The 23376-nt window shown below is 40.1% G+C and overlaps 1 protein-coding gene across 3 annotated transcripts in view; it reads right to left on the bottom strand.

The window, feature by feature from the left end:
* Positions 1-23376, bottom strand: part of dmap1 (DNA methyltransferase 1 associated protein 1) — a 121916-nt gene that overhangs the window by 42667 nt on the left and 55873 nt on the right. For all 3 annotated transcript variants that reach the window (XM_063064434.1, XM_063064433.1, XM_063064435.1), the window contains 3 exons: positions 18221-18312; positions 5913-6108; positions 5380-5538 (listed from right to left, as the gene is read on the bottom strand). In XM_063064434.1, the coding sequence (XP_062920504.1) occupies positions 5380-5538; positions 5913-6108; positions 18221-18312 (447 nt within the window). The remainder of the gene's footprint in view (positions 1-5379; positions 5539-5912; positions 6109-18220; positions 18313-23376) is intronic.

Here is a 23376-nt window from a genome sequence, read left to right as displayed (position 1 = left end):
TGACAATAAACGAGGACTGAGTATCCTCATAATCTAATCTAAAAAAAAGGAAATGTATAAGTATTTTGCCATTGTTGGAATTGATGCTAAACGAGATAAATGGTCAAGTGAAGGCACTGCAGCAGTTAGCACAGCTCCAGGGACCTGATTCAATTAGATCTCATGTACTGTCTGTGTGGAAATAGTACGAGGGGTGATTGATAAGTTTGTGGCCTGTGGAAAGCAGCCAGTGAAGGAGTGGAGCTTTGAGGCTTTGACTCAAGAGGCGTCGACGAGAAGAGGCAAAGGACAAGCTTGTTTGCAGTTAGTCTTTACAATGCCTCCTGAGACGGTGATGTGCCTCTCATGTGAGATGTGGCAGTCGTGGGGGAACGCCCATCTCCCGCAGAGTCACATCTGCCAGAAATGCATACGGCTACGCGATCTGGAAGACCATGTAAGGAATCTGGAGCAGCAGCTGGATGACCTTCGACTCATAAGGGAGAATGAGGCAGTCATAGATGAGAGCTACAGGGAGGTAAGTCACACCGAGGCTGTCGGAAGCAGGTCGTTGGGTGACAGTCAGAGGGGGGAAAGTGAAGATGAGCAGACAGGTAGTACAGAGCACCCCTGTAGCCATTCCCCTGAATAATAAGTTTACCGTCCTGGATACTGTTGGCAGGGACGACCGACCAGGTGTGAGCCACGGTGGCAGGGCCTCCGGCACTGAGTCTGACCCGGTGGTGCAGAAGGGTGGGATGGAGAAGAGGAGAGCTGTCGTCATTGGAGACTCTATAGTCAGGGGAGCAGACAGGAGATTTTGTGGATGTGAGAAGGGCACCCGCATGGTTTGTTGCCTCCTGGGTGCCAGGGTCCAGGATGTCTCTGACCAGGTGCACAACATCCTGGTACGAGAGGGAAAGCAACCAGAAGTCGTGATACATATTGGGACCAACGACATAGGCAGGAAGAGGGATGAGGTCCGGAAGAGTGAGTTTCGGGAACTAGGCAGAAGGCTGAAGAACAGGACCTCAAGGGTGGCGTTCTCAGGATTGCTGCCAGTGCTACATGACAGTGATGGTAAGAATTGAAGGAGATGGCAGTTGAATGCATGGCTGAGGAGTTAGTGCAGGCAGCAGGGTTTTAGATTTTTGGATCATTGGGATCTCTTCTGGGGAAGGTGGGACCTGTACAGATTGGATGGGTTGCACCTGAACTCAAGGGGGAGCAATATCCTTGCAGGTAGGTTTGCTAGCATGGTTCGGGAGGGTTTAAACTAATTTGCGAGGGGGATGGGACCCAGAGCGATAGAGCAGTGAAAGAAGTGCATGGAGTAAAGCCAGATCTAACATATAGAGAGGCTCTGAGGAAAGAGAAGCAGAATAAACAGTGTAAAGACAGTAAGGTAGAAGGGCTAAAATGTGTGTACCTCAATGCAAGAAGCATCAGGAACAAAGGTGATGAACTGAGAGCTTGGATACATACATCGAATTATGAAGTAGTGGCCATTACAGAGACTTGGCTGGCACCAAGGCAGGAACGGATTCTCAATATTCCTGGATTTCAGTGCTTTAAAGGGGTATAGAGAGGGCAGAAAAAGGGGAGGAGGGGTGGCATTACTGGTCAGGGATACTACCACAGCTACAGAAAGGGTGGGTAATGTAGCAGGATCCTCTTTTGAGTCAGTAAGGGTGGAAGTCAGGAACAGGAAGGGAGCAGTTACTCTGCTGGTGGTATTCTATAGGCCCCCTGGTAGCAGCAGAGATACAGAGGAGCAGATCGGGAGGCAGATTTTGGAAAGGTGCAAAAATAACAGGGTTGTTATCATGGGTGACTTTAACTTCCCTAATATTGATTGGCACCTGATTAGTTCCAAGGGTTTAAATGGGGCAGAGTTTGTTAAGTGTGTCCAGGACGGATTCCTGTCACAGTATGTGGACAGGCTGACTGGGGGAATGCCATACTAGATCTAGTACTAGGTAATGAACCGGGTCAGGTCACAGATTTCCCAGTGGGTGAGCATCTGGGGGACAGTGACCACCGCTCCCTGGCCTTTAGCATTATCATGGAAAAGGATAGAATCAGAGAGGACAGGAAAATTTTTAATTGGGGAAGGGCAAATTATGAGGCTATAAGGCTAGAAATTGCAGGTGTGAATTGGGATGATGTTTTTGCAGGGAAATGTACTATGGACATGTGGTCGATGTTTAGAGATCTCTTGCTGGATGTTAGGGATAAATTTGTCCCGGTGAGGAAGATAAGGAATGGTAGGGTGAAGGAACCATGGGTGGGTGATAAGTGAGGTGGAAAATCTACTCAGGTGGAAGAAGGCAGCATACATGAGGTTTAGGAAGCAAGGATCAGTTGGGTCTATTGAGGATTATAGGAAAGCAAGAAAGGAGCTGAAGAAGGGGCTGAGAAGAGTGAAAATGGGGCATGAGAAGGCCTTGGCGAGTAGGGTACAGGAAAACCCCAAGGCATTCTTCAATTATGTGAAGAAAAAAAGGATGACAGGAGTGAAGGTAGGACCGATTAGAGATAAAGGTGGGAAGATGCGCCTGGAGGCTGTGGAAGTGAGCGAGGTCCTCAATGAATACTTCTCTTCGGTATTCACCAATGAGAGGGAACTTGATGATGGTGAGGACAATGCGAGTGAGGTTGATGTTCTGGAGCATGTTGATATTAAGGGAGAGGAGGTGTTGGAGTTGTTAAAATACATTAGGACGGATAAGTCCCCAGGGCCTGACGGAATATTCCCCAGGCTGCTCCACGAGGCGAGGGAGGAGATTGCTGAGCCTCTGGCTAGGATCTTTATGTCCTCGTTGTCCACGGGAATGGTACCGGAGGATCGGAGGGAGGCAAATGTTGTTCCCTTGTTTAAAAAAGATAGTAGGGATAGTCCGGGTAATTATGGACCAGTGAGCCTTACGTCTGTGGTGGGAAAGCTGTTGGAAAAGATTCTTAGAGATAGGATCTCTGGGCATTTAGAGAATCATGGTCTGATCAGGGACAGTCAGCATGGCTTTGTGAAGGGCAGATCGTGTCTAACAAGCCTGATAAAGTTCTTTGAGGAGGTGACCAGGCATATAGATGAGGGTAGTGTAGTGGATGTGAGCTACATCGATTTTAGTAAGGCATTTGACAAGGTTCCACACAGTAGGCTTATTCAGAAAGTCAGAAGGCATGGGATCCAGGGAAGTTTGGCCAGGTGGATTCAGAATTGGCTTGCCTGCAGAAGGCAGGGGGTCATGGTGGAGAGAGTACATTCAGATTGGAGGATTGTGACTAGTGGTGTCCCACAAGGATCTGTTCTGGGACCTCTACTTTTCGTGATTTTTATTAACGACCTGGATGTTGGGGTAGAAGGGTGGGTTGGCAAGTTTGCAGACGACACAAAGGTTGGTGGTGTTGTAGATACTGTAGAGGATTGTCAAAGATTGCAGAGAGACATTGATAGGATGCAGAAGTGGGCTGAGAAGTGGCAGATGGAGTTCAACCCGGAGAAGTGTGAGGTGGTACACTTTGGAAGGACAAACTCCAAGGCAGAGTACAAAGTAAATGGCAGAATACTTGGTAGTGTGGAGGAGCAGAGGGATCTGGGGGGTACATGTCCACAGATCCCTGAAAGTTGCCTCACAGGTGGATAGGGTAGTTAAGAAAGCTTATGGGGTGTTAGCTTTCATAAGTCGAGGGATAGAGTTTAAGAGTCGCGAGTTTAACGATGCAGCTCTATAAAACTCTGGTTAGGCCACACTTGGAGTACTGTGTCCAGTTCTGGTCGCCTCACTATAGGAAGGATGTGGAAGCATTGGAAAGGGTACAGAGGAGAACTACCAGGATGCTGCCTGGTTTAGAGGGTATGCATTATGTCCAGAGATTAAGGGAGCTAGGGCTTTACTCTTTGGAGAGGAGGAGGATGAGAGGAGACATGATAGAGGTGTACAAGATAATAAGAGGAATAGATAGAGTGGATAGCCAGCGCCTCTTCCCCAGGGCACCATGGCTCAATACAAGAGGACATAGCTTTAAGGTAAGGGGTGGGAACTTCAAGGGGGATATTTGAGGAAGGTTTTTTACTCAGAGAGTGATTGGTGCGTGGAATGCACTGCCTGAGTCAGTGGTGGAGGCAGATACACTAGTGAAGTTTAAGAGACTACTAGACAGGTATATGGAGGAATTTAAGGTGGGGGCTTATATGGGAGGCAAGGTTTAAGGGTTGGCACAACATTGTGGGCCGAAGAGCCTGTACTGTGCTGTACTATTCTATGTTCTATGTTCTAAGGCAGGAGTCAATTTTAGAAAACCCAGCACATTTATTTTTCCTACATTTACACACTTAGCCCAGCGGTCATGGAGCATACAGATCCCTTCTCTGTAGAAGTCGGTGTCTTGGACCTCCAGAAAGTGGTCCACAGCAGGGGTGATTGATGTTTGTGACCCAAGGTAGAAGGAGATGAGTTATTAACTTCAAACTTTCTGCATTATCACTCAAAGAGTTGAACTGCACGTGCATGTAACGAGAGCTGTATAACTCATCTCCTTCCACCTCAGGCCACGAACTTATCAATCACCCCTGCTGTGGACCATCTGGAGGTCCAAGACGCTCTTGTTACATGCACGTGCGGTTCAACTCTTCGAGTGATAATGCATAAAGTTTGAAGTTAATAACTCACTGCCTTCTATCTTAGGCCACAAACTTATCAATCACCCCTGCTGTGGACCACTTCTACAAAGAAGACATCCATATACTCCACGACTGCTGGACTAAGTGTGTACATGTAGGAGGGGACTATGTTGAAAAATAAATGTGCGAGGTTTTCTAACATTGACTCCTTCTACCTTTGGCCATGAACTTATCAATCACTCCTCGTATGTTTATTCCATGACTGTTGTCTAGGTAACCATTGGTCAGTTTATGGTGATTTTTATAAAGATTAACTGTATTTTTCACATGTACATCAAAACACAGTAAAATGCATCATTGGCATCCAATCAAGTCAGCGAAGATTGTACTGGGCAGCCCACAAGTGTATCCACACTCCGGCACCATATAGCACACCCACAACTCACTAAACCTAATCGTAATTTTTTGAAATGTGTGAAGAAACTACAACATTGGGAGGAAATATACGCAGTCACAGGAAGAACGTGCAAACTCCTTACAGACAGTGGCGAGAATCAAACCCCAATCTTACAGCCAGCACTGTAAAGCATTAACCACCACACCACCGTGTTTAGGTCAATAGACACCATTTACCTTTTAGACATATTATAACATAAAAAGTCTACAAAATAGAAATGCGTCCACACAAAAAAGAATATATGTATTCCATTGCTCAGAGCTCTTTAGATTTTCCAGTGTTCACATTGGTTCTTTCCATTCATTTTGGCTTTACTCACCCTGAACTGCTGGTGGTCATAGCGGTCGTGGATGACAATGAAACGGAGATCAAAACGTTTGCAGAGGTCAAATAGATGGTCTGTTTCTGCTTTCGTCCATCCATCATCATGTAGATACATCTGATATTCTTGCTCTGAGTATACAGGCACCTGAACGGTCTACAGTTTGCAAAGAAATTTATTTTGAACTTTTCTTCAGCAAAAGATGGGTATAAATTGGTAGAATTTATATTAAATTGTCATTCCAATGGCGTGATAAAAAGAAGCCTCATTTACATGCCATTTTCAATTGTCAGCAAAAACATAGGAGGATCTTCCCTGTAATCACTTAGTCATGAAAGAAAATATAAAAAATGTGACAACAAAACATGCTTGCATGAGTAAGTTTGTAAGTATTTTCATTTAGTTTAAAACTACAATCTGACTAAGCATACACTAAAGCTAGAACGCAACAGACAGAAATTCCTAACATTCATCAGATCTAGTTAATCCAACAAGTTCTTTTGATCTTTTTATACATTACTGTACCTTACCTTATTAAACCGAGCAAAAGGGTAATCTTTGCCTTCATCTGCCAAGCGTCTCCAATGATAAAATATTGCACCATCCTTCCTGGCAGGGTTGGTAAAAGGCATCCATTTCCATGGTCGTACTTTCTTACAGCCAAGCTTTGCTTTAACAGTTCTGTAACCTTGAGTTGTGTCACTTGGAAGCAATGGAGGGGCATCCCTGTACACAACAAATGCAGAAAGATACATGTAAGATGCCAACACCCTGTTAACAAAAATCATTTCTACTTTTTACAATACAAATAAGGCCTTTGTATCAACTTTCCAACTACAAAACAATATATCAACATTTTAATTTTAATTTTGACACCGGTTTTTATTAGTTTATTCATGAACAAACAAACTTAATCAAACATGGTAATACAGAATTTTGAGGTGTCAAGGCTGGCTATAGCATCATCAACATATATGGAAATGGAATGTCAAGGTTTATACGAGGAGTACTTATGAAAAGAAGGAAAATAACAAGCAACCATATAAAACATCAATAAAGGTAACGATAACTAGGGTGCATTGGTAGGGGGAAATACATACACGCCATTTGTTCACTGGCAAGTAAAGTCACAGTAAAGCAAAAATAAAATAAACCAAGAAGCAAAACAGAAGAAAAATGCAGAAGACAATTCACACACACAAAATGCTGGAGAAACTCAGAAGGTCATGCAGTATCTATGGAAATTAATAAACAGTCAACGTTTCGGATAAGTTCCTTCATCAGGATGCACCAGTCCTGATAAAGGGTCTTGGCCTGAAAGGTCAACTATTTATTCATCTGCAGATTGTCTTGTGGTCAGAAAACAGTTCACACTACATTAAGGTCTACCCAAGGATTCTTACCAGTGTCAGTGAAAATGGAAATGAGATAACAACTAAACTACTCTCAGGCTATGTCCACACTATGTCAGATAATTTTGAAAACGAAGCTTTTTCTCTTCGTTTTGAGCCTTCGTCCACACTGAACCGGCGTTTTTAGCCCCCGAAAATGGAGATTTTCAGAAACTGTCTCCAGAGTGAATAAATCTGAAAACACCTAATATCCGTTGCGGTGTGTATGGGGTAACTAGAGCTTTTTAAAACCGCTGTCATGACGTGCTGGAACAAATGGCGACAGCGCGGCATTTCATTGTTTTCTTCTTATTATTCTTATCCTTATTATTATTACTAATTTATTGTTTAGAGCGTACAATCATCACAGCGATATTTGATTTTGCGTTTCGCAGAACCTAACAATTTCAGAACAGACGACAACGAGACTGAAGCCAGAAGAGTTAGAAATGTACTCACCAAATACTTCGGCCCATAGCTTACTGAATAAATAAGTATATGCACTTTGCCCTGTTTTCTGTCCTTGCTTGTATGAAGGTAAGGACAGAAAACACACTCCGCCACCTCCAGTTTAAATTCCATGCGGCATATTTTGGAGGATCAAGAACCAAGATGGTTTACCTATTTATGCAAGTAATTCTCTGACAATAGATGTGTAACAGCCTAATGTAACATTGTATGGAAATACAAGATAACACTGATGCAGTCATGTTTCATACACTTAACAAGGTGCTTTATTAATGCAACAGAGTTAGTCAGTTTTTCAATGTCCGTTGTCAGCCGGGTCATACTGTCCGTGAATTCCCTGTCGGTTGCCTCCATACGTTTCAGTATTTGTTTTTTTCTTAGATTTAAGTCCTCCTGTGCGAGAGCCAACAGCAATTCCTTTTAAGTTTTTCTACTCTGTAACTGGACAAACGCGCACCAAGTATACCGTTTCCTCTGCGCTTGTTTTCTGTGTGTCCTGCGCATGCCCAGTAGGAGGAGATTCGCCCAAATATCCGTCTAATGTGGACAGAGATATTTTGAAAAACGCTTAGTGTGGACGCCTGTCGTTTTTACTCGAAACCGGCCTTTTCAAAATTATCCGGCGTAGTGTGGACGTAGCCTTACTCTGCATGTATGTGAATATGAGCAGTGTAGGGAATAAGACTAATGAATTCTGCAAACAGATAGCCATATATAGAAAGCTGCAACAACAGAAATTTGGTTCAAAATAGGACAAGGCTGATTATAAAGTACCCATGGATCCAATGTGTTGAAAAAATATATAAAGGGGTAGTAGAACCATTGTTCAAAGAATTTTACAATATGGGAAGGGGGTACGGAGAGAAAGAAAGACAGAGACTAAAGCATTGTTTGCATGTGGAGAACAAACAAACCCAGAGCTCCCTGGATGACTGAAGATACAGAGAATGGTAAAGCAAAAAAAAAAGGCCACATTTGGTAAATGCAGGGCTGTAAGTACTTGCTGATTACAAATGACAAGAAGCCAAAATTAAAATTAAGGAACAAAGAGAGTGAATGAGGGGAGATTAGGAATCAGGTGTTCAATTAGCATGTACAAAGCAAATGGTGGCACTTGGAGGAGTGATGCCTATTAAGAGCAAAAAAAATGGGACAATTGCTGCAATTATTGTAAAGGTACTGAATATGTACCTTTCCAAGGAGGTGATAACTGACAGATTGGATACAATAAAAATTTATAGCCTGGAAGTATTAGGAAAGTAAGTTGAATTTCAAGTAAGATCCTAGGATTTTGAGCTAAGTATTGGAGGATTTACAGGGGTACAGACCATAATCGTCCAATGTTTTATGAATGCAAGGGGTAGGGACCAAGGTGTTGAAGGAGTGAAAAGTAGTAAATATTATTCCCTTGTTCCAAAAAGGAAGGAAGAATAAGCCTAGCTGCTACAGGTCAGTTGGATTAACCTCGGTGGCATGGAAGCTTTAGAAACACTGATAGGTGAGTGATAGCAGCAGCAGTCAACAGAAGGAAATTGGATCAAGACAAACAAACAGAGATTTATTAAGTGAAACATGTTTAACCAATTTAATAGTTTTATCATCATCATTTTATCATAGTTTTATTATAAAGCGCAAAAAAAAGTACAAGCATCTGAAAAAGTGTCCTGAATTTTGTAGGGACTTATGAGTAACATGGGTTTCCACAAGAACCCAAATATTAGCAGTTTCTGCAAGTAATTTGATGTTTTCAACTAAGCTTTAACTCTGTATTTCCATGAATTCTCACTAGCATCCTGCTACAGAGAATACTCCTTAGAGAGGAATGGATATCAATGAAATGGAGTTCTGGAAACACAATGGGGGTCCAATGTGCCCCCGATACAATATACCGTATTAGCACTGCTATTCAGGAATGAAGTTCTAGTTATCACTGACTGACAACAGTCCTGACTAAATGCTTAAAGCTGCCAGCCTTAATGTTGGCAGATTTTGTTGCAGCCAGTAATTTACCTTTCAAAGGCGGCATCATTGATTTCCCCAAGAGAATGGAAACTTAAAGAATTTCTGAACTGAAATTTCTACTGGAGAAATTACATACAACAAATTTTAATTCTGTCTGGTGGTCAGCAATGAGCACAAACGATTTACCACTTGCCGCAAGTTCTGGACCAACATCTCATAATCTCACCACAGAGAGTCCGTAATAAATTATTGCAAAAACTGCCAGACTGAAAATCATAAATGCACAACAAACCAAACCAAGTGGATGAAATTCTTTCAAATGCTTCATGAGGGGAACAGCTGAATATGTATCACCATCTTGTGGCCACTATACAAGTTACATTTGCAACTTATTTTTATTTAATTCATTTTTCACAATCCGGACATCAATGGCAAAGCTAGCATTTATTGCTCATGCCAAACTGTCCGTGAGCCACCTTCTTGAACTGCTACAAACTTTCTGGTGAAAGTATCACTATGGTACCGCTAAGGTGAGAGTTTAAAAATAATGGTAATAATGAAGGTAATAATGAAGAAATTAAGATACATTTCCAAACCATTCAACTTAGAAAGAAACCTGCATGTTGTACCTTCCACCCTGATCCTTGTTGGTAGCGGTCATAGGTTTGTAAGGCATTGTTAGACCATGTAACATTCTGTAGGCAATATACAGCAGACATTTTCTGATAGTGATTGAGGGAATAAACATTTAGGATAATGAGATCAGATTACTTTGTCTTGGATGATGTTAAACTTCTTGAAATCTAACTCATCCAGGCAAGAATTATTATTCATCACTTTTCTGATTTGTGACTTAGAGAGAGCAGAAATGCTTCATTGAGAGTCTCTCACTGCAGGATTATCTGGCTTCCGACTTGCTCTTATACAGGTTTCCCCCACCATCCGAAGGTAGAGTGTTCGTATGAAACGGTTCATAAGCCGGAATGTTGTAAAGCAAAGAGGCAATTGCCATTTATTTATATGGGAAAAATTTGTGAGCGTTCGCAGACCCGAAAATAACCTACCAAATCAAGCCAAATAACACATAAAACCTAAAATAACAGTAACATATAGTAAAAGCAGGAATGATATGATAAGTACACAGCCTATATAAAGTAGAAATACTTTTCTACAATCATTACCGCTCTCCTCTGTAGTGAAAATCTCGCGCAAGCGCTCTCGGCAGAAACACTCTCTCCAGTAACCTTTAAGCTATGAAGCTACCAAGTCATACCAAATAACGCATAAAAATACAGTGTCTATATAAAGTAGAAATAATGTATGCACTGTGTAGTATCGCTTACTGGAATTGGGAAGACAGCGTCGAGCACACTGATGATGGTGTGTTAGGCTGAGTGATGATGGTGTGTTACATAATCGGCAATCGCCTCTGATCTGGGCCAACATTTACATGCCGGGCGGCACCTAATTAATTAGCTTGTTTATTTCGGCTTTTTTCTTAAAGATGTGCTGGGTGCATCCCGGCTACCGCTGCATTCTCCGCGGCAATGTATTGGTCCGCGGCCCGGGGGTTGGGGTGGTGGGACACAGGGGTATCATCTCATCGTTGTCTGTTTCCATCAGGGCAGGCAAGTCATCTTCTTCTATGTCTGCCTGCCTCGATGTCGAAGGTCGAGGTTTGTCGTCTGCTGTGGAAGGCTTGAAAAACGACAGTATGCTTGACTGCTTAGCCTCGCACATTTTTCTATCACATAGTTCTTTGTAAGCACTCAAACCATCCTGCAAATATACCCTAAAGCTACGTACCCTTTCAAAATTAAAGTCGTACTTTTCTGCAATCATTGTTGTCAATTGCAGCGAAAATCTCACACAGTTGCTTCATGTTCAGTTCCTGGACGACTTCACTTTTGGTCCGTTCACTACTGCATCAGTTTTCGATTGTTATCCTTTCCTCTTCCAATTGCATCAGCTCTTCATCTATCAGTTCTTGGTCATGGGATGCCAAAACCTCTTCAACATCATCTTCGTCAACTTCCACAAGCCAAACTCACTTTGTCCTTACTTGGTTCACCACGATCGAAACACTTAATTATGAGTAGTTTTACACTAAGTGTAACACCCTTACAAGCTCTTTTAGGTTTTTCTGATACCTTAGAACTCATCTTGCTAATGGCTACTCACAGGCACATGTTTAAGCAATGCTGGCTAGAATGCAGTTCCAGGGGAGGAGCTTGGCTGTTCGGGGCGTGCGCTGCCTTTTTTCAAAACAGTGAAAACACTTTGTTAGCGAAAACAGATAACTAATGTAGGTCTTTCGTAACAGCGAGGTTTCGTAAAGCGAACGTTCGAAAAGCGGGGAACACGTATTTACGATGTTGATCCATTTGAATTTCCAGTTGCCTGTGATGTGATCATAGTGGGTTGGGGGTGGGGGGAGCTTCACAATGGTAATAGTATCAAATACAGTGCAAACGTTACTTGACACCTATCAGTCCATATCCATATGATGACTAAACCTTGCTGCATTCAGGAATGAACTGGTTCATTTGCTGAAGTGCTGCAAGAAAATAAATAATGTACATATATCAGTAAACATTCCCAACTAAGCAACCTTACTTCTGGACTTACGGAAGGACGGTTATTGATAAATGAGCTGGTGGAGGTGAGGGAGGACGTTAGGTCTCAAGTCTTCAGGAACTCCTGCAGTAGTACGGTGGGACAAGGGTGATTGATGTCTTGCAACAACAATCGTCTACCTTTGTAAGTGGAGTGATCCTAACCATTAGAGGCATGAGGGCCAGTGACACCACCTGGTAGGCACATTCCTGGGTTGGAGGTCTACATGAGTCCAGAGTTCAGAGTCCCGTGATCAGCAAGTCCTGGAGTTAACAGAGGGTTGAAGCTTAAAGGTCAAAGACAGAAGTTGAGGCCCAATATTGGCATGTCCAGAAGTTAGAGGCCTGAGATCTGCAAGTTTATGAGTTTGGGCCAGGGATGACCCCCAGATCAGCAAGTTCCAAAGTCAGAAGCTCGTGAAAGTCCAGAGTTTAAGGCCAGGAGTTCAAAATTCTGTGACAGCAAATCCTGGGATCAATATCGAAGGCTGAAACCCGAAGGTAGAAGAATGAATTCAGCAAATCCAGAAGCTGCGGCACAATAATCAAAGCCCCTGCGTCAGTGGGTTTGGAAGCTAGAGGCCCAATGACTGCGAGTCTGAGAGTCCAGGCCAGGGACTGGATGTTGGGAGATACAATGGCATCCTGTCCTTGGGTTGGAGACCTGTCTGTGTGTGTGAATGGATAGGCAAGTGGGTGGGAGGGAGAAAGGAGGCTTGCTTTGCTGTTGTTCTGTTGTTGTTGTGACTGAACATTGTGGGCGTGCTATGTTGGTGCCAGAGTGTGTGGTGACACTTGCAAGCCGCCCCAAGCAAAACCTTTAGGATGTGTTGATTGTTAACACAAATTACGCATTTCACTGTATGGTTTGATGTACATGTGATAAGTAAATGAACCTGAATGCTACCCACAATCAGTTAACTACCAACTTGATGTCAACTGTAGTTATTCTTATTCACCCCAGAGTTCAGTTCTTTTGTTCCAGGTTCAGAGCAAGGAGGCAAGAAGTCTGAAGCACAGGCCTCTTAGCAAAACTCAAATTAGGCATCAAGTTACTGCTGGGTAAACTTAGTAACATGGTTGGCAGAACCTTCCATCACTTTGCTAACAAATGTGAGCTGCCATCCCTTCAATCTGAGGCTGTGCCCTCGATAACCCAACTATAGGAAACATCCTCTCCACATCCACTCTATGAGATTCCCTCCACCATCGTTCCCCCCCCCCGCCTACTAAACTCTAGCAAGTACAGGCCCCAGAGCCATCAAATATTCCTCATACCTTAACCCTTCCATTTCCAGAATAATTCTTGAGAACCTCCTCTGGATCTTCTCCATTGGCAATATATTTTTTTCCCACAGATAGGGACCCAAAACTGCCGAAACTATTCCAAGTAAGGTCTGAACAATGCCTTATAAAGGTCTGAACAATGCCTTATAAAGCATCAGCATTACATCCATGTTTTCAAATTCTAGTCCTCCTGAAATTAATGTTAACATTCAATTTGCCTTCTTTATCACCAACTCAAACTGCACATTCAATTTTAGGGAATCCTGCACAAGTGTTCTCAAGTCCCTTTGCACCCCTGAATCATAATGACATTGCTTCAATCACAAGGTTAGAGGGGGAGAAGCTTAACAGCGAAAGAAAGTCAGGATGAATGGGTAATTTTCAGATCAAAAGTGGGGTGCAGGGATCAATGCCAGATCTCAACAATTTGTCATCTTATTAACTTAAATGAAGGAACTGCGTGTACTGTAGCCAAATTTGCTGAAGTTGCACAATTAGATGAGTTACCAAATTGTTAATAAAACAAGGAGCTGCAACAGTAAAGAGATAGCATAACGAAAGATTGACAGGCAAAACATATTGTGGGAAAGGACGAGGTGATCCACTTTAGAAAGAACAGAAAATATTTAAATGAAGATAACAAAATCCTGCTGTATAAAGTATCAGGGGATCACAATGCATTGTGCTGGCATGCAGCTACAGCAAGGAATCAGGAAGGCTAAATAAATACAGGTGCCCCCCCCCCGACAAACGTTCGCTTTAAGGCACTTTGCTTTTACGGAAGACCTACATTAGTACCTGTTTTCGCTAACCGAAAGAGGATTTTCGCTTTTATGAGAAAAGGCGCCCACTTTAAATTTGTGTTTACCCCGAGAAAGACTACCATGACCGTGAAGCCTTGTGCGGGCAAGTGTGTGTGCATGCGTGTACGTGCCGATTTTTTTCTACAAGTCAGTTTTGGCTAAATCTTCCTGATTCTGTTAAGTGAAACTACACTGTACATACATTATTTCTACTTTATATAAGGCTGTGTATTTATCATATCATTCCTGCTTTTACTATATGTTAGTGTTATTTTAGGTTTTATGTGCTTTTTGGTATGTTATTTTTTGGGTCTGGGAACACTCAAAAATTTTTTCCATATAAATTCATGGCAATTGCTTCTTTGCGTTACGCCATTTCCGCTTACCAACGGTTTCACAGGAACGCTTCGGATAGTGGGGAAACCTCTATTTCCCTTTTTTTTGCAAACATAATGAAATAAAAAAGTAGGGATTTATTTTTTTTTAAAAAGGGAACTAATGAAAGCCCTGGAGTACTGATTACAAGCAACACGCATAAAAGTTGCTGGTGAACGCAGCAGGCCAGGCAGCATCTCTAGGAAGTTCTAGTAAAATCTAGGAAGCCCACTATACCTCTTCCTAGAGATGCTGCCTGGCCCGCTGCTTTCACCAGCAACTTTTATGTGTGTTGCTTGAAATTCCAGCATCTGCAGATTTCCTCGTGTTTGAGTACAGATTACAGTTTTGTTTCCAAATTTAAGGACAGTACAGTACTCTATTGGTATAAGTGCAGAGGAAGCTTCTCTGGATTTCTAGGATGAAATGGTTATAGTATAAAGAGAAATTGAGCAGGTTGAGCCATGTTTAGAAAAATGACAGTTAATTATGGAAACATAATTCTGAGGGGGGATTGGCACATTGTAAGTTTTTACTTCTGGTGATACGTAGCACTGGAGGGCATTAAGTTGCACCAAGACAAAGAGGGATGTTGGTAGAATCACTATACTCAAGAAAGCACCATTCAAAGATCTCCACCATCCAAGTCATGCTATCTTCTCACAGCTACCATTGAGTAGGAAGCATGAAGTCCCTCACTACTGGTTGGTAAACTGTAGTGACTAGGTATGTGCTGGTTGATTCAAGAACAGCTACTATCCTTAAACAATCGGCACAAATCTAATCAGTACAGTTTAACAAAACTATAATTACTTGGATTACTTTGCACAAAAATTGACTTTTTTGTTGTTCTATGTTCTATCTTGTAAAAAAAAAGTGTAATTTATGTTTTACTTGCGAATGCTGGTTGTACGATGATGTCATGTGCTAATGATAAAGCTACAAGATTTTCATTGCATCTGTACTTGTGCATTTGGCAATAAACTTTGATTTTACATTCAAGGTTGCGAGTGGCAGACACTTGAGCAACAAAGGAGTGAAGTGCTATGAGGAAAGAGAATGGTATTGAGATCAGTTTGCCTGAGATCAGACTGCCTCAGGCACAATCCTGAATGGCTGAGCGGGCACAAAGAGTTGATTGGCTACTTCTCCTGTTCATTGTGTTCTTAATGTGGTCCTATATTGCAGTTTTGAGGGATTGTAAAGGAGGAGTCTGACACCTAGTTGTGTTGCAATATCGTACCTTACAGACAATGACAGGCTTTTGCTTAATTCATCTGTGGGACAGCTCTGCCAATTTAGATACCAATCCCCACATGTTTGAGACAAGAACGTCACAAGTTCATCTGGCCTACAAATTACTCTGCCATCTCCAAATTCAATGCCTTGATTGATGATTTATCTGGTTTTCTTCTTTTTCTGAACATGCTATTATGTTCAGAAAAAGAACATAATAGCATGTATTATGCTATTAATACATAATACATAATTGTATTATGTATTACAATTATGTATTATGTATTATAGCAACGGTATAATCCTCCACAGAATGCTGATACTAAAGAGCAAATATTTATTGCAACACACACAAAATGCTGGAGGAACTCAGCAGATCAGACAGCACCTATGGAAATGAATAAACAGTCGACGTTTTGAGCCGAGACCCTTCTTCAGGGCAGAATATTTATTGCTCCTTGCCACTGCATAGCATGGTGTTACACCCTGCCCCAACTCTTCTTCAATGTCAATCTATTATCTGGTACTAGGAGATAAATGAGAAAACATTTTGAATAGACATAATTCACTCATTTAACAACTTTCTTGAGCTGTGAGGTGACCACCTCTTGAATTTTGCTATCTACAAAGCACCATCTATAGACCATCTATTGCTCAAAGAACAAAACCCAAACCTGAGCTTTTCCAACTGACGACATGCCCAGCAAATAAGATTATCTAAGGCATAGGAAACTGCCTGGAGTTTCTGCCTTGCACAGGTTGTGCACTCTACAAGTCTGAGATAACTAACCATTTCTGTTCCTGTTTAAGGTAGCTCACTAAGCAGAACTCAGAATAATTTATTTCATCTTTTAATTATAAAACTGCAGTGATGATTTTTTTTAAAGATGAACTTTGTCACATGTACAGTGCAACATCCAATGAAATGTATTGTTTTGTGTCAAATCAAATCAGGTCTTATTTGTTAAGATGGTGGCGCTTGCATACAGCAGCCTCTTGGGGGCCAACCAAAGGTGCTTTTTTTATGATCACAAGACAATTCTACTGCAAGAACTTTGGGTACTGCAGGGCTATGCCATCAGTGAGCTGTTTGTTGATCGGAGTAGCTGGACTATTGTCGAAGGGGCTGACCAGGATGTCGGGGAAGGAGTTGACCTGGCTGCAGACAGTGTTGCTTCTTGCTACTCTAAGGCAATGGAGTTGATCTGCAAAAGCAGCATGCAGTATAACAGTGGGTGATTTTGTCTCTGACATTTCACCTGGGATTGCAAGACTCTTTGGACATTGACAATGTAAGCTGCCGCAGGTCTGTTACCCTTGTCTGGTGGTGCGACTGATGACATAGAAGCCGGCAGCCTGGTTGTAGTGAGGACTAGGCCTCAAGTTGCGGGCTTGCATGCTGCTGACCAGGAGAGGAGACGCTGGAGACAGTGCAGTGTGGCAGCCATACTTGGCTTGGAGCTGGTCTCTCCCGTTGATGCTGCCCTTTTGTGTTCAATCGGTGGATGACAGGCTGGATTGCATGTGTCTGTACATTATCAAGAGACTGTACCATTAACTGTGGGACATATCACTCAGGGTCTTGGAATTCTGTTACATTCGGCTATATTTTTGTATGGTTGAAGGATAATTAAACTTAATTCAATTTGATTTGACATCAGCAAAGATTATGCTAGGCAAGTGTTGCACACTTTCGGCTCGAACACAGAATGGCAACAACTCAATAACTCTACAAGTACGTCTTTGGAATGTGGGAGGAAACCAGAGCACCTAGAGGAAACCTACGCATCTCAGGGAAAGTGTATAAAACAATGAGAATAGAACCCCGATAAGTAATCACTGGTGCTGTAAAGTGATGCACTAACCAACCGCAACGCTGCTGTACCACCCTACACTACTGTTCCACTTACTTTACTATAGTCCTTTATTCACCAAATTCAACACTCTTTAGACATTGCCCTCTGTGTTTTAACAAAGCCCATTAATTTGTATATCCAGTTACAAGTAAGCTCGCAATAACTGCAGTTAATCAGCTGCCACTATTTAATCACCCAAAAGACCGACAGGCTATATATACCACTTTTTTATTACTTGCTTACAGTTGCAAGTGCAAACTGCATGGTTAAGAAAATTTAAATATAAAACTAAATTAAACAAATAAATAATTGAAGCATTATCAACTCCCTTACTCACCAAAGCAGACTCCAGACATGCATGCTGTGGTGCAACATATGGTGCTTTTAAAGAATCCAATAATTTCATGATTTTTGAAAAGAATAAATATAAAGCTTCGTTGAAAGTAAATGGGACTGATTACATAGATCTTCTTAAGCATGTTTAAGAAGAGTCTACAACACATATACAATTCTATAATTAGGATTTTTTACCCTTCATTTTCTGACTGTCAAATTGCAGTTATGCATTATTTCTAATCTAAAATTTACTCCACTACATTACGATGAGATGGTGATCTTCTGCTAATTCGCATTGATAAAAATTTTCAAGGAATGATTTTCCCAATGTTCCAAGCCAAAAAGATCCGTAAACTGTTAGTAGAATCCAGCACAGTGGAATAAGATTGCACTGTAATATTGCTTTTCAGCCACAGGAGGCTGCTGTAAATCTAAAGTTCAACATTCTTTAAATAACCATAAAAAGTGAGCAATGATAAAACCATTACAGATCATTTGCTTTTACTTACTTTTTGTCAGAATATAGGAGAGCATAAACTTCTCTGTGCATTCCCTCTGGTCTCTTAAAAGTGAGCGTTTCTGTTGATTTCTTTGACTTTTTCTAAAACAGAAAAAAAATTGTTCTAAATTACCTTCAGCACTACAGGATGCAGTGACGGCTGGGGGATTGCTAAAGGAAATAAAACTGTACAGAAAATAAGTTAATCACAAAGTAGGAAATAAATAAATATTAATTACAACCACCAATTATTCACATTATTTCATGTGCAAGTGCAGTAAAGTTCCAGCTGCCCATTTTATTCAGTATGTTAGTATCTATAATGGACTTTAAAATGATCATTTTCAACAATTTTGTGCAAAGGCAAGGTCCATTCTACTAACTTACTCTTCTCCTGACTTTTCAACACAAAAAAAAACCCCCAAAAATGCTGGAAATACTCAGCAGGAACACCTGAAATGCAAACACTTATTTCTATTCCACAGATGCTGCCTCACCTGCTGAGTATCTGCATTTCTACAAGTTGTTTTATTTTCTGCAGCATTTTGCTTTGTTTTTTTTTTAAATTCAGTTTCCAACATCTGCAGACACTTCTGCCTCTGCAGTTTGTTGGTTTTCATTTTCCACACATTTATGCATGCAGAAGTTTATCTCTTCCTTCACCATCTCAAATAAAAAAGTTTATACCAAGCAGAATTTCCTGATGATTCCACTATAATGCATGAATTTTTAAAGAAATTGAATATTCCAAAATTACCACCCAATGAACATTTAAAACTAGACATACCTATTACGGTAGAAGAAGTAAAGAATGCTATTTCCTCGATAAATTCAGGTAAAGCACCTGGTCCAGACAGTTATACAGTAGAATTTTTTAAATCCTTCTCTACTATACTTTCTCCTTGGTTATGTAAAAAACGTTTGTAGAATTTTTAAGGATGCAGTATCTATAGGTAAATTACCACAATCTTTTTATCGAGTTTCTATTTCCCTAATTCTTAAAAAAGATAAGGATCCTACCGAGTGTGCATCTTACAGGCCTATATCTTTGCTGAATGTGGATTCTAAGATTTTTTCTAAAATATTGGCAATGAGACTGGAGAATGTATTGCCTCAAATTATTTCTGTTGATCAAACTGGATTTATTAAAAATCGTTACTCCTTCTTTAATATTAGGAGATTAATGAATATTGTTTATATTTTTTCACCTAGAACTCCAGAGTGCATAATTTCATTGGACGCTGAGAAAGCTTTTGATAGAGTCGAATGGACATATTTGTTTAATACACTTGAGAAATTCAATTTTAGTCTGATATTCATATCTTGGATTAAATTGATATACCTTACTCCTCTGGCTTTGGATTTTACTAATAATCAAAGATCTCCCTTTTTTCAGTTATTCTGTGGTACTAGGCAGGGTTGCCCTCTTAGCCCATTATTGTTCAATATTGCCCTGGAACCGTTAGCTATTGCCATTCGTGACTCTCCTAATATATTTAGTATTACCTGTGGGAATGAGATGCATAAATTATCACTATATGCAGATGATTTACTATTATATATTTCTAACCCTGAGAAATCCATTCCGGCAGTATTATCTTTGCTTGTTCAGTTTAGTAGTTTTTCTGATTACAAATTGAATCTTAGCAAGAGTGAACTTTTTCCATTAAATATGCAGGCTCCCATTTATAGATGTTTACTACTTAGATTGATTACTGACCATTTTACTTATTTAGGGGATAAAATTGCTAAGAGGGATAAGGACTTATTCAAGCTCAATTTTTTACCGTTAATTAGTCAGGTTAAACAATTGCTTACTAAATGGTCCCCATTGTCTCTATCACTGATTGGCCGAATCAATGCTATTAAAATGATTATTCTACCTAAATTTTTATATTTATTTCAATCGGTACCAATTTTTATTCCTAAATCTTTGTTTGATACTATTGATTTTAAAATTTCCTCTTACATATGGCAGAATAAAAATCCCAGGTTAAGTAAATAATACTTAAAGAAGTCCAAGAAAGATGGAGGTTTAGCATTACCGAATTTAAGATTCTATTACTGGGCAATTAATATCCGATATTTAGTATTTTGGACACAAGATTGGGATATAATTCCAAGTCCACAATGGGTAAACCTCGAAAGTTATTCTGTACAAGGGTTTTCATTAGTTTCTATTTTAGGATCTTCACTCCCCTTTGTGTTTTCTAAATTGAATAAACAAATGGTTAAACCAATAATTAAACACACGTTACGAATATGGTTCCATTTTTGTAAATTTTTTGGTTAGAACAAATTTATATTATCCCTATTATATCTAATTTTTTTTCCAACCTTCTGTTATGGATCAAGCCTTTTTGATATGGAAAATGAAAGGTATAACATGTTTTCGTGATTTATTTTTGAATAACTGTTTCACGTCTTTTGAACAGTTGTCTAATAAATATAACTTGCCCAGATCCCCCTTTTTTTTTTAAGATATTTACAAATAAGAAACTTTTTAAATACCATGCTGCCAACATTTCTGATTTCATACTCAACTGATATCATGAAAAAAATTTTAGGTTTATTTCTTTATCAGAAGGGATTAATAGCAACTATTTATGATATAATTATGAAAATACAGCCAGATATATTTGATAAAATAAAAAATGAATGGGAAAGGGAACTTCAACTTCACTTACCTATACAGAAATGGGAGAAAATTTTTCAATTAGTTAGCTCTTCCTCTATATGTTGGAGGAGGAGAAGATGGCGGTGCGACGCAGCGTGCACGGCCACTCCGGTGAATGATATCTGTAATCTGTCAGCTAGGGTACCGTGCACAATTCTGATTTGATGGAGACAGACATGAGAGTATGGAGGAACAACTGGAGAAACTTCTGAAATGCCCACTTCGCTGCTGCTGCTACTGTGTGGTCCGGAATCTCCGGAGACAGCCCCGAATCCTTGGTTTTGCTTGTTTTGGCGGCCGGGGCGAGGTAGAAGGCACTCGGCAGAGGATGGCACTCGGGAGGCTGTATCAGAGGGGCTGGTTGGAGGCTCGAAGTTTTTGGATGGATGGACTCAGTGTCGGCTGTTGTCGGGTGCTTCCAATGCATCGGCAGTTGTCGGTGCCTCGAGGTTTATGGCAGGGAGTTTCTCCCTTTTGCCGCCTGCTATCAGGGACTCGGGAGTCGACCGGGACTTAGAGATTTTTTTTTTAACCGTGCCCATGGTCTGCTCTTCATCAAATTATGGTATTGTTTTGCACTGCTGTAACTATATGTTATAATTATGTGGTTCTGTCGGTGTTAGTCTTTGGTTTGTCCTGTTTTTCTGTGATATCACTCTGAAGGAACATTGTATCATTTCTTAATGCATGCATGCATTTCTAAATGACAATAAACGAGGAGTGTTCTCATAATCTAATATGTGCTAAACATATGCTAATACAATTTAAGGTAGTACATAGGGCCCACATACCTAAAGATAAACTAGCGCGTTTTTACTCCCATACAAATCCTATTTGTGATAGATGTCACTCTGAGGTGGCTTCTTTGATTCGTATGTTCTGGTCCTGCACTCTTTTGGAAAAATTTTAGAAAGATATCTTTGATATCATTTCAACAGTTTAGCGCTTTGATTTACAACCCCATCCTATTTTTGGTTTGCCAATGATGGAACATAGTGCTTTATCCTCTTCAGCTTGTCGGATAATCGCATTTGTTACATTAATGGCCAAGAGACCCATTTTATTGAATTGGAAAGAGACCAATCCCCCTACTACATTTCAATGGTTTTCCCAAACTATATCATGTTTAAATTTAGAAAAAATCAGAAGTGTCATTTTTGATCCTTCAGTTAAATTTGAAGAGACTTGGAAGCCATTTATTCAACATTTTCATATGATGTAATTTGACCTTTTCTGAATCCTTTTTATTAAATTAGAATATATGAATAGAGGAGCGGAGTTGACGACATTAATGAACGTATTCCATCTAATATATTGGTTCAGCCCTGTTTTGTTCTGTTTGGGTTTTTTTGGGGGGGTTTAGTAATTTAGCTTTTTTTAAAGTTTTGTTTTTGTTTTTTGGGGTTTTTCTTTGTGATATCCTTTTTTTATTTCTTTTCTCTTCGTGATTAATTATATTATGAATTTGAAAGTCTATTACACTTGTACAATTTGTAGTTTCTCTTGTATATGTTTATTACCAATAATGTAATTCCAATCTCTTTGTATCACTATTGTTATTATGTTTATGAAATTGAAAACTAATAAAAAGATTAAGAAAGAAAAGAAAGAAAAAAGGTACTTTTGATTTTACTTTATTTTCACCCTAAAATATTTAAAAATATTCTTCCAATTACATTGAGAGTTACTTAGTTTCAATTAAAGAAATATTTCATTACTTTTTTGATGGCTGTGTGGATTTAACATTGGTTAGCTACAACATACTTTTAATTGTAAATCCATGTCGAATGAACTGACCCGAGTCAGACTAATTATCAGAGATTGATAAATGGCACTAATAATCTAAGAACTGGGAGTGAATAATTATTCACTGATGTTTCCCAAACATGCACAAGAATTTTGCAAAAAACAAAATTTTACATGACTTTGATATCCCATTAGAGCAGGGGTTCCCAACCTTTTTTATGCCATGGACCCCAACCATTAACCGACAGAACCATGGACCCAAGGTTGAGAAGCCCTGCATTATTGAGCAAGTAAGCACAATGTCTAAGTGTCAATACCCATTTAACACTGTCTGACCTCTAACTGTCCTGGTCTCCTTTGCCACAGGACCAATTATCTTGGCTCTATCAAGTCCTAGTGATAGCTACTATGCAACAGCACCCCAACATTAAAAGTAATCCAAGAATATCTTATACTTCCAATATGTTTAGGACCTGGAATTCCAGGAACATTATAAACAATCCAAGCATAACTGAACAATGCCATGCAATCATAACCTATGGTCTTTTGATTGAATTGAATTGAACTGACTTTATTACTTACATCCTTCATATACATGAGTAAATACTTTACATTACATCTGTCTAAATATGCAATGTGCAATTTATAATAAATAGTATGTACAATATTTCAGAAATACAGTTGTGTCAGCATGAATTAATCAGTCTGACGGCCCAGTGGAAGAAGCTGTCCCAGAGCTTGTT

The sequence above is a fragment of the Mobula hypostoma genome, chromosome 12, assembly GCF_963921235.1.
Source record: "Mobula hypostoma chromosome 12, sMobHyp1.1, whole genome shotgun sequence".
Classification (NCBI taxonomy): Eukaryota; Metazoa; Chordata; class Chondrichthyes; order Myliobatiformes; family Myliobatidae; genus Mobula; species Mobula hypostoma.
This window is presented reverse-complemented; position numbering and strand designations above follow the sequence as displayed.